Source organism: Sciurus carolinensis, chromosome 2, assembly GCF_902686445.1.
Source record: "Sciurus carolinensis chromosome 2, mSciCar1.2, whole genome shotgun sequence".
In the NCBI taxonomy this organism is placed as follows: domain Eukaryota; kingdom Metazoa; phylum Chordata; class Mammalia; order Rodentia; family Sciuridae; genus Sciurus; species Sciurus carolinensis.
In genome coordinates this window covers 44,164,652-44,178,746 of record NC_062214.1, presented here as the reverse complement: position 1 = coordinate 44,178,746, position 14,095 = coordinate 44,164,652, and the positions used below count along the sequence as shown (strand labels likewise).

At 42.4% G+C, this 14,095-nt stretch overlaps 1 protein-coding gene across 1 annotated transcript in view; it reads right to left on the bottom strand.

The window, feature by feature from the left end:
* Slc24a3 (solute carrier family 24 member 3) overlaps positions 1 to 14,095 on the bottom strand; it is a 521,781-nt gene that overhangs the window by 207,451 nt on the left and 300,235 nt on the right. Inside the window, 1 exon segment of the mRNA XM_047540120.1 lies at positions 7,803 to 7,879. Within this exon segment, the coding sequence (XP_047396076.1) occupies positions 7,803 to 7,879 (77 nt within the window).

Here is a 14,095-nt window from a genome sequence, read left to right as displayed (position 1 = left end):
TTAAGTTGGTTAAATTTACCCTAAGATTTGATAGATGCTATTGTAAATGGGACTGTTCTCTTAACAATTAAATTCATTTGATGGTTCTAAATTTTTTAAAGTGGAGTTTTCAATATATATGATCATGCCATCAGCAGATAGTTTTTCTTCTTCCTTTCTTGGTTTATAGTTAATAATGATGTACTATGGATCTCAAATTGTTAACAGTGGATTTTGTTTGTTTTGTGGTGTTGGGGACTGAACCCAGGACCTTGAGCATGCTAGGCAAGGGCCCTCACTGAGTTACACCCAGCCCCAAAGAATGGATCTCAAATGTTCTCAACACCAAGAAATTATGTGTATGTGAGGATAGATATGTTAATCAGTTTGATTTGTTCATTCTACAATGTATACATGTATCAGAATATCACATTGTATCCCATAAATGCATATAACCGTTATTTGTTAATTTAAAAATCCCAGCAGCAGGCAGCACCCTGCCTTAAGCCCTGGACTTGATGGAAATGCCAATTGCAGAGAGGCCTTCATGGTACCCTGTCCTATTGCTCACAAGGATGGCAGCTACATTTGAATTGATCTGGCTCTGGTCCCATGACAAGAGGTGCTTAGAAGCATGGCCTTTTATAGGGTGTTGGAGCAGGGAGAAGGAGAAGACCAGAAAATCTAACATTTTTTGGGTACTTACCATGTGATCCACTTTACAGATAGGTAAACTGAGGTTCAAAAATGTTCTGGAACTTGTTCCAAAGCACTGAGCTTGTTGTGATGCACAAGTTTCCTAACTCCTACTCTAAGTGTCTTTCCTCTTTCCCCAGCATGTTACACCCTGTCATTGCTTCTGGTGGCCAGGCACTGCCTCCTAAGCATCCTGCTTGTTGGAATGGCCATGCCTAGGTCATCCAATAAGAGGACTAAGTAAAGGAGCAGAAACCTTGCTGGCAACTTTTCTCATTGGCCATCTCTGATTCTTGATTTCTACTAGAAATAATTTAAAGGAGGCAGGATGCTGGATTAGAATTCATCCCTAGACTGCCTTTCTCTCTCTCTCTCTCTCTCTCTATCTCTCTCTCTCTCTCTCTCTTTCTTTCTGTATATTGCTGGAGATCAAACCCAGGGTCTTGTGTGTGTTAGGCAAGTCTTCTATCACTAAGCTAACCCCGGAGTCCCATCACCAGGTCTTCTAGAGTAACCCCTAGCTGCATGTGGCTATATAAACTTATCTAATTAAAACAAAATAAAAAAAAAAAACAGTTCCTCAATCACACTAGCCATACTTCAAGGGCTCAATAGCCACCTCTGGTCAGTGACTACTGTATTAGAAAGCACAGATACAGAACAATTCCATCTGCACAAAAGATACTATTGGACAGTGATGATCTGTAAGGGGAAATTTAAGTCCCAAAGTCAAAAGACTAAAGGATAGCCTTAGGAAGACAAAAATAGCCCCTGGGGATGAGGTGGAATGTGATTTTTGATATAGGAAGTCCCTGGAGAGGCTGAAGCTGGGGAGGAGTCTCCCCCACCTCCCGCTGGAGCCCTGGCCTTTCTGCTCTCTAGAACTAGTTACTATATTAATTAATTCATTTTCTGACTCTTCACAAAAGCAATCTGGGCCAGGGAGATCACAGCTAGTGAAATCATTCCTCCAGATTTTAAAATTAAATAGCAGAAATAACTGGAAAGGACATCTGATTGTTGAGGTCCCCTCCAGAACAGAGCTCCCTGTCCCCATCACCAGGACTGAAAGGGAAAAAGTTAGATGGGACTAAAGGAGCCTCTCCAGTTGCCTGGGACGTGGGCACCCCCAGCCTCCAGCACCTTTAGAAACACATCCCAGTTTGTCTCCATTTTTGCTGTGGGTAGGTAGGTTGGACTCTGGAGCTGAGACTCTCCCTTTCAGAGCTGCTCCACCCTTCAGGCTCCTCTGAGGCAACTGTGTGATTCAGTCTCCCTGACAGGTTAAGGCCTGATTCAGGGGAGGCCTGATTCATGTGGGCAGGTGACCAAGGTCTGGCAAATATTAAAATGAGCTGGGTCAGTGTAAGACTTCTGTGAAAGAAGAAAGAGAACAGAGCTAGAAGGTAGTGAGCAAGCAGGGCAGGTGTACAGAAGACCACACCAGGGACAGTCAGGGCCAGAATGCAGAACCACTGTGCTTCTTCAGAGAGAACAAAGAGGGTGCACAGCAGGGAGACAGGCCAGTTAAGCACCCTGTTAGGTAAAATTGGAAGAAATAAACCCCACAAAACCAGAGGGAGGATACTATTTAAAGAGCCTCCCTCATTCCTTCATTCACAGATCACATTCCATTGCTTTTATCCTAGGGGTTTCCTCCAATGCCAAAAGGTTTCCTCTATAGTTCTTGGAAGCAGGAAGGTCATAATGGAATCCTGAGACAGAAATCAGTCAATTCTTAAACTTCAAAGCCAATATGAGAATAAGAGAAAGAATTTAGATGTAAACATATAAAATGAGTTTTCCCCAGACCAGAAAAACTCCTTGAGATGGGGGAACAAGAAAGAACCATGGATAGGAGTTGTGGGAGTCAAGGGAGACGACCAACTTGGGATCAAGTCCTGGGCATCATCACATAGGGTAGGCTGAAAGGTATTATATCAATGATCTTCAAATATAATTATATTTGATATAATTGATCTTATATCAATTATATCAAAGGTATTATATCAATAATTTCTGGAGGAAAATAGCTAGAGTCCTGGTTTTATGGCCCAGCACAGGAATCCTGCCTGGGTTTCCAGAATGATCTACCCTATTTGGAGTCCACCTCCTTTATTATATGAAAGCCCCTAATGGGCATTGGGAACTGGGGTAGGTCGAGCTGGAGATGTGGAAAGGGGATCTTTAACACTGAACAGAGTGTGTTAGGGCAGATGGTCAGACAGCAACCAACCTAACAGCTCAGTGGAAGAAAAATTCCATTCTGCATAAACTCCTGGGTATCCTGTGAGATTTCTTAGAGCATGACTGGGCTTTAGAATATGCACAATAGAACATTGTCACTGATATTTCTTTTCTTTTTCTTTCTTTTTTCTTGGCGATGCTAAGGATCAAACCCAGGGCCACACACGTACTAGGCAATTGCTCTACCACTGAGCTACACCCCCAGCCCTCTCATAGATATTTCTTTCCTGGGCACATCCCTTGACATGTATGCGCTGCTGCATTAGCTAGCAGCCTTTCTCTTAAATAAATTCACTTAACAAGAATTTGCCTAATAAGTCTAGAAAATCATCTTCAGATGTGTGATACTTTATGCTGTACACATAAGTGCATAGAAATATCCACCTACCAGAAGAGAGGACTTATATTAAAAGGGGGACACCAAGGCTCAGAATTCAGGAAGAACACTTTTGAAAGTTGATATAGGGCACAAAAAATATTTATTCCTGTTGTGGAGTTTGATCTAATAAAGATAGAGAACTACCCACACTCATCTTAAGAAAGAATTACAAACTTCACTTATCTAAAGTTGCTTTTACTAGAAGGGAAAATGTATAGCTTGGCTGATAATTTCAAAAACTTAGCTATCTATGATATGGAGGACAATTAGCAAAATTTTGCAAATATTTATAAATCACAAATAAAACATAGTTTTTATTCATAAAAAATTGTTCATAGGCTTCTTCCTCCATTCAGGGAAGGCTCAATGAGTTTATGAAGGGTGCAAATTCCCTTACAGACCGAACGTCCTACTTTTCATGTCTCAATGTTATGAAAGATGGGATAAAAAGCAAATGTTAGGACAAGTTTGTTTTCTTAGGGATATTCATTGTTGATAATATTGTAAAGATCATGGATTTCCCCACTTGTGAGGAAACCATACATGAAGAATGGTTGGAAGGAATCGAAACCTTTTTTTTTGAAGTGCAATCTCGGGGCTTAGGGATTCTTAAATCCACAAAAGCAGAAAGATCCAAGAGGAAATTAAAGCTATAGTGTTCGGCAAGTTGAGCCAAAAATGGCTGTTTTGAGTTCCACAAGTCACACATAAAGAGAGAGGTATTTTCATGGAAGAAAAATAGAAGTAAACTTGCACATTTGTGATTTAAAAGACTGTTCCGGGGGTCCTCAGAACCATACATGTCCCCAGTTTGGTACCCAACTGAAGTTGAAGGCCATAGGCCTTACTCAAAAAGCAAACTGCTGGACCCAAACAGAGTGGGTAGTTTGAGTTTCTGTGCAAATGCTAACTTTGAACAGGTTTTACAGGATTGGAAAGTACCTGGAACTCTCTTGAGACCTGTGATTACAGCCAGTTAACCCCATGAAAAGACAGCCCAGTGGTCCTCTTTCTGGTGTAGCCTGGGATAATAGGACACGCCTGCTGGGACCATCTGGCAGAAGGTCATCCCTCCCTGACCTGGATGAAGCAGATCTAACTCTTCAGGAGCCTATAGAGGATGGGATGGTATTGAGCCCTACATGCATTTCTAGAAGGACCCTTACCAGACTTGGGTATTCCTCAGGGTACTAAGAATCTGGAACCCTTTGCCCAAATTGTCCAGAGTCTTTTCTATGACTTTTTGCAACTGGCAGGGAGGAAGACCACTCTGGTCACCTCTGGATATAGCTGATCTTATTCAACTCTATCCTTAGGCAAGAAGGTATGACTGAGGGATGGGCAAATCTGGAATCCGATTCCCACCAATTCAAATGCTGCAGCTAATTCACCTCCTGGTGCTTCCCACATGAGGTTCCACTATTCTCCCATTCTCCACCCTCATGCTTTCTTGCTCTCCATCATCCACATCCTTGGTTTCTGCTCCCTCTATGCCCCCTGAAGTCTCAAATCTCTACATACTCAAGCACAGAACTCCCACTTCTGCCTAGAATCCCCTCTCTCCACTTTTCTTTAGAAACTGTCTGCCCACCTTCAAGAACAGTATCCTCCTGGCTCCCTGGTGCCTTCTCTAAGCTTCTACAGCACATAGAATAGGCCACCGCCAGCACTTTGGCATGGCAGGTCTTGACTATAAGTGGTTTTCTTCAAAATACACTGGGTTCCTGCAGGATGAAGCCATATCTCAGCTATCTAGAAGGGCCCAGCCCAGCACTACCATACTGCAAGGGCTCAGGAAGTGCTTTCTAGATGTGCATGTGCAGGAAGTCTGTATTTAGCTTCTGACACTTTTGACTCATGCATTCATGTTTCCTGTTGGCCACGAAAATGGCAACTGTTTGCCCTTGCAGTAATTCTTGTTACCTCCAATGATGTCCATGTACAATTCCTGAGCATCCTAAATGACCATGGTAGGTGAAGGGGATAAAAAAAGAATCATTCATTCCTGCCCAAACAAATAGTAACTGTGCAACTTTTTTGTTCAGTGTGCCAAATACAGTATGAAGGGATTTCTTTTATGAGGCTTATGTCTGGGGTAGGGTGGAGGAGCCTACAGTGGGCTGGATAATGTTAGAGGTGGTCCTGCATATTGGGGATGCATCAGCAGGTCTACATTAACATTTATCTTTGTCATGTAGAAGACAGACATACATGTATGTGGAACCCCAGGCAGCAAGTTCAAGGTTGCTTCACATAGGTCTCTTCCCTCAAAGTGGTGGATCCTGGAGGAGGCCTGTAAAGACCTTGGCAACAAGCTCAGGTGGATTGTGTAGAGAATGCTAGGGTTTTGTGAACTTGGAATGGGGTCTTGAAGGGATAGGCATCAACATTGGCTCATAGATTCCTTGACCTGTGGATTCTAAAGTACAGGGCCCAGGGCAGGGGCTGATAATATTATTAAATATCAAGGACTACAAAGTCCTTTATGGGCTGATGCTCACTCTTATTAGGATGTGTCTAAGGGCAATATTACACACTATTGCACATTTCTGCTTTCATGTCAGTCTAGAAATACACTCCCTAAACAGACCATAGAGGCCTTACAGGGTACCCAGGGCTCATGAAGAGCAAGGGAAACATACCCTTAGCCTTTACCTGGGGAGATGGAGATGGGAGAAAGGGCTCTGCCAGCTGCAGGCGACAGCTCCACTTTGGAATGGAAATCTCATCTCAGATGTTGAGGTGGCAGGGTGCTAATAGCTACTAGAAAATTCTGGATCCTACTCAGTGCCTGGGTCTCCTCAGTCTTATGACAGGGGAGCCTCTGTGGTGCCAAAGGTGGCATCTGTATTAATTGCTTGATACATGAGACTCTCTGGAAGGGCAGGGAGGCCTGGGAGGGCTCCAAATTTATTATTCATTTGGTATTTTTAGAGGACAACTTTGCTAAAAGGAGACATCTCATGCCTTCCTCCCTGCCCCAGGTGGGATGGGGGTAGGAAAAGAGTTGAAGTGTTTATTGCTTCCATCAAGAAAGGAAACAACTTCAGGGTGGCTCATGGATGCAGAACTATCTTGTCAGAAGTCACACACAAAGCAAAGACAATAGAAGTGGTCTTCAAACCCATGTCTAACCTGACTCCAGAGCCCAGAGTGTGCCTACCAACCATCTCTCCATACGGATTGAAAACTAAGTTCTCTGTCTTATCCTTTGGGTCATGGTAGTCTGTGACTGCAATGAAAATGACAGAAATGATGTTGTGTTACTTACAAAGACAAATCGCAACAGGTCACAAAGTTCCCTTCTTGTTCATCATAACCTCCCCTTCTCTAATCTGCTAGATGATGCGTGGAAGTATGACTCCCAGAGGTTGCCAAGCTGGAGAAGTCACATAAGGAGTTCTGGATGATGGTTCCAGATGCGCCAGTCCTTCAGCAAATCCCAGTCCAGGCACTAACATGGTAGTGGAGAAGCCCTCTTGCAAATGAATTCTCTAAAACCAGTGGCTCCAGCCCCATCCAAGGCCAGAGATTACATTGAGTAGTAATGTAATCATTCTCTCTCAGCATGGAGAGAATGATTGATGTACAGAATCCATGAGCAAAACAAAATAGTAACTGGATATGTCACTAAACTTGGGGAGTTTGTTTCATAGCAGGAATAACCAGAATGGAATTAAGAGCATTCTAAGGGAGAATAAATGCTATAGGAGTGGAAAACAGTGATGTAGCTAATCCAGACTTGGGCTGCAGCTTTCTGGTTCTGCAGTCACTTCTTAGATAAATCTTTCTCTCTCTCACAACACACACACACACACACACACACACACACACACACATTCTACCCAAACTCTCCAAATGGAGACAAGGCAAATCAAAGCCTTAGATCCAGTAGGTCTGTTGAGGAAGATGCTGGAATAATGATGGACATACAAGTCCACAAGGGAGGAAACAAGTTATTTTTGATCACCTATGATGTTGCAGATGCTATGCTAGTTATCATTAAGATTAATTCACTGATTTAGCAAATACTTTGTCCCCTCCAAGTGTCAAGAATGAGTGCGGGAAAGAAACCAAGTACAAAACAAAGTCTCTCTTCTCATAGGGCTCACCTATGATATCTACAGACAATAAGCAAATAATTATCTAATGACAGATCACATGGAGAAACATAAAGCATGGTAAAGGGAAATACTGAGATGCATTAGATAGGCTGGTTAGGTGGGTAGTGTGTGAGCAGAGAAGCAGGCTAACAGGGAGAGCAAGTCTGATTGACTTCAGAGTCCACACTTGAACACTAATATGAAGGAATGAATACAGACAGGTGTCTTCCAGCATATAAACCTGTGATCTTTAAAAGATGTTGTATTTGGAGATGGCCCTGTTCAGGGCTCAGAGGCCTCCACCAGGAGGGAGGGAGATTCTTGTATGGGCACCGTAGCTGCCCACCTACCTCCTGCCCTCCAAACCCTCCAGGCAGAGGCACAAGAGGGGTACTTACACAGAGCACGTGGAGGACCACCGCTCCTTGTCTTCTATCCTCATTGGTGAAGATGTCATTGGGAAATTCATGCAGGGCTAAAGAACAGAGAGAAAAAAACAGCTCAGTCCAGATGTCAACATTTTCAGTGCTGGAGGTCTGGGGCATTATTACCAATCTTGGTTTAAGAGTCCTGGTTTTAATATGGGGTTCATGAACCTGAATGAGAAAAAAAAATCCTGCATCTTTAAGTTTACAAAACTCTAAATAGAATTTAGTGTTTTCTTCAAATAAGAATGTGAGTGAAAAACCAGAGTAGCATTAGAAAAACCCAAAGTCTGAAATTTTCATACTACCATTGTCCTTTGGTATTCATGTGGGATTAGATTTGGGACCTCAGGGGGATACCAAAATCTGTGTATCCTCAAGTCTGTTATATAAAATAGTATGGTCTTTGTGTAGAACCTGCACACATTCCCCCATATACTTTAAATCATCATGAGATAACTTATGATACCTTATACAATGTAAATGCTATGTAAATAGTTGTCATACTGTGTTGTTCATAGAATAATGGCAAGGGAAAAAAGTCTGCACATGTTCAGTATAACATACAATATTAAAAATATATTTTCAATAGTTGGTTGAATCCATGGATGCAGAATCCATGGATATGGAGGGTCAACTGTACTCTTTATTATATGCATGCAGCTCTCACTCATCATTTCAATGCTATGGTCACCACTTATGACTTAAAGTTTAGTGAAGAAGCATGCAAACTACTATCTTGGATTTTTCCTTAATATTTTGACATGATTTCATTTCAACATCATCAGTTTCCATTTGTAACTGTATGTACTTTGTTGCATGCAATGGAAAACATTTCTTTTCTGAGCAGGGTCTATAGGAGTCACTGAGTGACCAAGGGGTCTGTGGCATGGGCAGGTTAACGGTCCTGCTCTCAGTTGTCCATTTTCCTCTTTTCCTTCTCTCCTTGCCATGGCTTGGGTCTGTGGCCTGTGCCTATTATAATTCCTTCCCTGCTCTCTCAGTCTGCTCCTCTTTCAGACTTGACCCATATTAGCCACAGGGCTGGGATATCAACTATAGGGTTGGTCAGGCTCCTCCTCAATCCCAAACCTCCTGCACCATGGCATCCAAGCCTGAGCATGTGAACTGGCAGCTACAAGTGGGTTCTAGCCATTTCCTACTGCAGCTTTCTTTCCCTTCTTCTTTTGGCTTTGCACGTGTCCCTGCACTCAAACAACTACTCACTAAGCAATTACTGTCAACCAAGCATTGTGCTTATTGTTGGAGCTGAGCAGTGAGCACTGTGTGTGTTCTCATATCTTTTATTTTAAATATTTTTAAAAATTATTTATTTTTTATTGTTTACAGACTGCATTTTGATTCATTGTACACAAATGGGGTACACATCATTTCATTTCGATGGTTGTGCACGATGTAGATTCATACCATTCGTGTAATCATACACATACATAGGGTAATGATGTCTGTCTCATTCCAACATTTTTCATACCCCACCTCCCTCTCATTTCCTTCTACATAATCTAAAGTTACTCCATTCTTCTCTCACCCCCTACCCCTACCCATCCCCATTATATATCATCATCCACTTATCAGGGAAGATATTTGGCCTTTGGTTTTAGGGATTGGCTTATTTAACTTAGCATGATATTCTCCAATTCTGCCCATTTATGTGCAAATGCCATAATTTCATTCTTCCTTAAGGCTGAGTAATATTTCATTGTGTATGTATACCACACTTTATTTATCCATTCATCTGTTGAAGGATATCTAGGTTGGTTCCACAATCTAGCTATTGTGAATTGAACTATTATAAACATTGATGTGGCTGCGTTACTGTAGTATGCTGATTTTAAGTCTCATATCTTATCAGATAGGATTATGTGCAATCCCCTGAATACACCTTGCACTTTCCTCCTTCTGCATCTTTATTTGTCTCTATATACACACAAGTTGCAGCATCTGTCCTCACCTCTGTGCTCCTTCTATCATAAAATCCAATCAACCTTCATGGCCAAGTTCTCACATCATCACTCCTTTGTGAAAAATATAATCATACATGTACATAGGGTAATGATGTCTGTCACATTTTATTTATAGGGCAGTGCTGGAGTAAGGTGTATCATGTGGTCTTGGGTCTGAGACACAATATATTTGGGCCAGAGTGTACTCTTAGCATATAAAGCAAAGATCACCTTCTAATGTCCAGCAAGAGAATCAGAGATAAGAATACAGATTGTGAATTTGAAATTTGCCAAGAATAGATTTTAAATCTTCTCAACACACACACACACACACACACACACACACACACACGCACGCACAGAGAAACCATGTAGAAGTGGTGGATGCGTTAATTATCTTGAATATAGTGATCATTTCATAATTCACAGGCAATCCTCAACTTACCATGGTTTTTAGTTTTCAACTTTATAATGGTGTGCAAACTGTACACATTCAGTAGAAACCATACTTTGACTTTTGATATTTTCCAGGCAAGTGATATACAATACGATGCTCTCTTGCAATGCTAACTGTAGGTTAATATCAGGGTTCTCAGTATATTTAAGGCAGGCTAGTGTAAGCTATGATACTCGGTAGGTTAGGAGTATAAAGCATATTTCAGTTAAGAATATTTTCACGTTATGATGAGTTATTGGGATGTAACTCTATCATAAATTCAAGAGCATCTATATATGTCTATCATGAGACCGCAAACACATATAATGTTTGTAATTCATGTTAACTCAATGAAGCCATTTTAACAAAAGCAAGGCTCACCTGTGTCTAGTTAAGGCTCACACTTGCTAGTTTTGTCTGATCTCTGAGATGATGAACGGAGGGAGACAAGGAACAAAAGGCATGTTGTGGTCACCCCAAGTTTTCCTAAGTTGAAGCTGTTCTAAATATGCTGTCCAGAATTCCCCTGGTCAATGAATGGATAAAATGAGAAGAAACCTGGAGAACTTCACCTTGGGGACCACATGAAGCTACATCTGAAAATGACTGTGAGGGGATGAGGGTCCACAGAAAAAGTGAGAAGTTCATGTGCAAGGATCCCAGACATTTTATTGCAATGTTCAATTCTAGCCTCTTTCCTCTGCAGGTCTACCGCCTCTGGCTGGCAGTGCCCTTGCTGGATTGAACAGAGATGGAGGAAGGTCTCCAGCCCTCCCTGAGGAGGAAGTTCTTTAGTTCCTAAAATCTCCCTGCTCATGACAGTGTTCACAAGGGGCTTCTTCCCAGCCTTCTAATCACTTCTTCCCCATCCTTCTTTCCCACCTTCTTCCTCTCTGTCTACACACAGAATGTCTTACATTCTTGAGAGGCCACTTAAGTTTTATCCTTTCTCTTTGAACTCACTCTAGGTAAATGAGTTTTAGCCCTAATAACCATCCAATGGCTCCCACACTTCCTTGCCCTCCCCTCAAAGTGCACATTTATTGAGCACCTGCTCTTGGAAGGTGCTGGGACTTGTTCTATGCCTCCAATATCCCTTTCCACCCCTACAGATTGCTGTCATTCCCATTTTTCACATGAGGACTTCAAAAGACAAGATTAAGTAGCACACTTGAAGATCCATAGCTAGACACCCACAGAGCAGGGCCACACCCCAGCAAATCTAGGGCAGTGGATGCCCTTAACTGTTGTAAACCCATCTCCTTGCAGTAACTTGCAATCTCACTCTACCCAGTGACTGCTTCCTTTTCATGACTTCCTCCAAAAAGGGAATTTGAGCTGATCTAAATTCTGTTGCCACACCACCAGAGAGAAACAGATAGGCTGATTATTTTTATTTTATTTTATTTTTTTTATACTTCAGTTGTCTTTGCCACAGGATTTTTCAGCATTGGCTGGTTCCAGGGTTCAGATGTAACCACTCTTATTGTCTTCCCACACTGAGAGGTGGAGATGGATGATAGGATGCCAAGTTAATTTATTGATCACAATTGCTATCACAAATAGGAAAAAAGTCAATGGTCTTCCCTGAGAGAGAACCAACCCAAAGAATAACATGTTGGAACTGCCTACATGAGGTCCCCAATCATCTGGGAATATAGATAGATATAGAGGTGAGGACCAAGGTAGGTTTTGTCACAAATATGTGGCAGGCAGCTATTGCTCTACTTCCTGCCCAGTTTGCTTCCTACATGAGGAGTAATGTAGTTTTAAGCAATAACGGTTCAAGGGCAGCATATGAAGAGAGCTAAGTAAGTCAACACATGAGCACCCACCAATGCTGTGAGAAGGGAGGTGGAGGGCAGAGCCTGCAGCCACAGTATGTCCACACCATCAACAGCTTCCTCCTCCCTCCTCGCTGACACCTCATCCATGCAATAACCCAGGCAGTGTAGTGGTTCTACCAAGAGATCTATGTCAGCAAACAACAGAGTTGGTTTTGAATCCAGGCATTTTGATTTGAAATACCCTTGATACTCAGCTAACAACAACTGGATGAATAAAAGTTGAGCAAAAACATGGATTCCACTGGGCTTTGCCTTTTTGTGGAGGAAGGGTCTTGTCAGAGATCTCTATACCCAGCTAACACATGGGACTCTTAGGCAAGACCCAGATGGGGGCTGTGCCTTGGATGGGACAGGACCCAAAGGACCTGCTGCTGACTCTGAAAGGTACTGAGGAGCCATCCAAGGTCCTAGCTAAGCAGGAGGGAACTGAGATGAGACCACAGAAATGTAATCAGGGTCCTCCTTCCCTTGATACTCAGGGGCCTCCTTTTTCTCTCTCTTCCAGGAACTGAGGATCCTGGCAGGGACCTGATCTTATTGTGCCCTCTAGATCCCAATCTGATCCATTATCAGTTGAGTGCTACTGTCCTTGGCTAAAGATACCTTCTCTATCAGAAGTGATGGCTGGTTATGAGAAAATGTATAAAAGTTCTTTATGGATTATGCCAGCCATTGCCTGGATGCAGGTCACACCAGTCTGTTAGTGGAACAGTTGGCACTATAAGGCTTCCTTGTAAAATTGATGTGGTTGGTCCATGGTTGAGATAAAGGTAGGGAATGTGCAGTGGGGAAGGGCAGAGAAGAGCTGAGTCAAATGCTTTCAAATCATTTTGCTTCAGGAATGACAAGAATTCTTACTTGATGGCTAACAGCAAGATGAAATGACCAGTTTAAATATTCCCCTAGAAAGCTTCACCTGACATAGATCATAAATACCCTGACTACTTTTTCACCACAGCCCCCTCTAAGAAAGTACACCAGGATGATGATGAATTTGTAACAATGGGTTCAAAGTACTTATGTACAACTTGCCAAGAATACAATCCTCTTTTTTCTTTTATTCTTATCCCAGGTTTTGCTTTTGTGTCCTCAATTGGGAATCTGCAGATGTGCAACTCAGTATCAGCACTTCCAAGAGTAGGGCCTTTGGTGACATATCTGGGCCTCAAATTAGGCACTGACCATCTGAATAATAGAGGAGACTGAGGCTCCTCCTCCCTGCTCCAAGCACATGGAATGATGTAGTACACACAGCAGGCATCTAATAAGTGAAGAACCCTGAAGAGAGCAGCCCCTGTACATAGTGTAACAATGGAGTAAGTCAGTTTTGTCCAACATGCACAGTGCTTCAGGGAAAAGCTGCCAGCAGCAGCTGAATGTGCTTTCAAGAGGCCAGGCAAAAACACTCATGTGGATGACACACACTGGTGCCTTGCACATGAATGTGGGAAATGATGTGTTTAAAACAGTGCAGCTATCCTAAAGGCATGTATGAAGACAGGGTGGCACACTTGATTGGATGGCTCCGCCAGTGCTTCTTGTACTTGTTTCCTTCATCTATAAAATAGGAGATTAAACAGTGTGGGACCTCTAGTTCCTCCTGCAGAGCTAATGGCTGGTGTTGATGTCACCCTGCTTGAGTGCCTTTCCTCATGTTAACTCCAGAAGGACTGAGGGTATCTCTTAAAGCTGGGATGAGAGTGCTCACTGACATTTTTCTTGGGTTGTATTTTGCATGAGGGGAATAAGAGCCATGTCCAGATGCTTCCAATACCATTTCCAACTGCAGATGCGTGTGTTGATGTCATCCTTTAGAGTTGTTATAAAGTTTTTAGACAGTGTATGTGAAATACCTACCATCATGTTTTCTGGAGCTGCCTGTCATTATCCCTAATTGTAACAATAACAAGATCCTTGTCTGGCATGGAGCAGAGTGCACATTCCTCTCTGGTCTTCGTGTTGAAATCCATCTATTGCCAACTCTTACCTGGCTTGCATTGGTATTTCTTTCCACAGCAT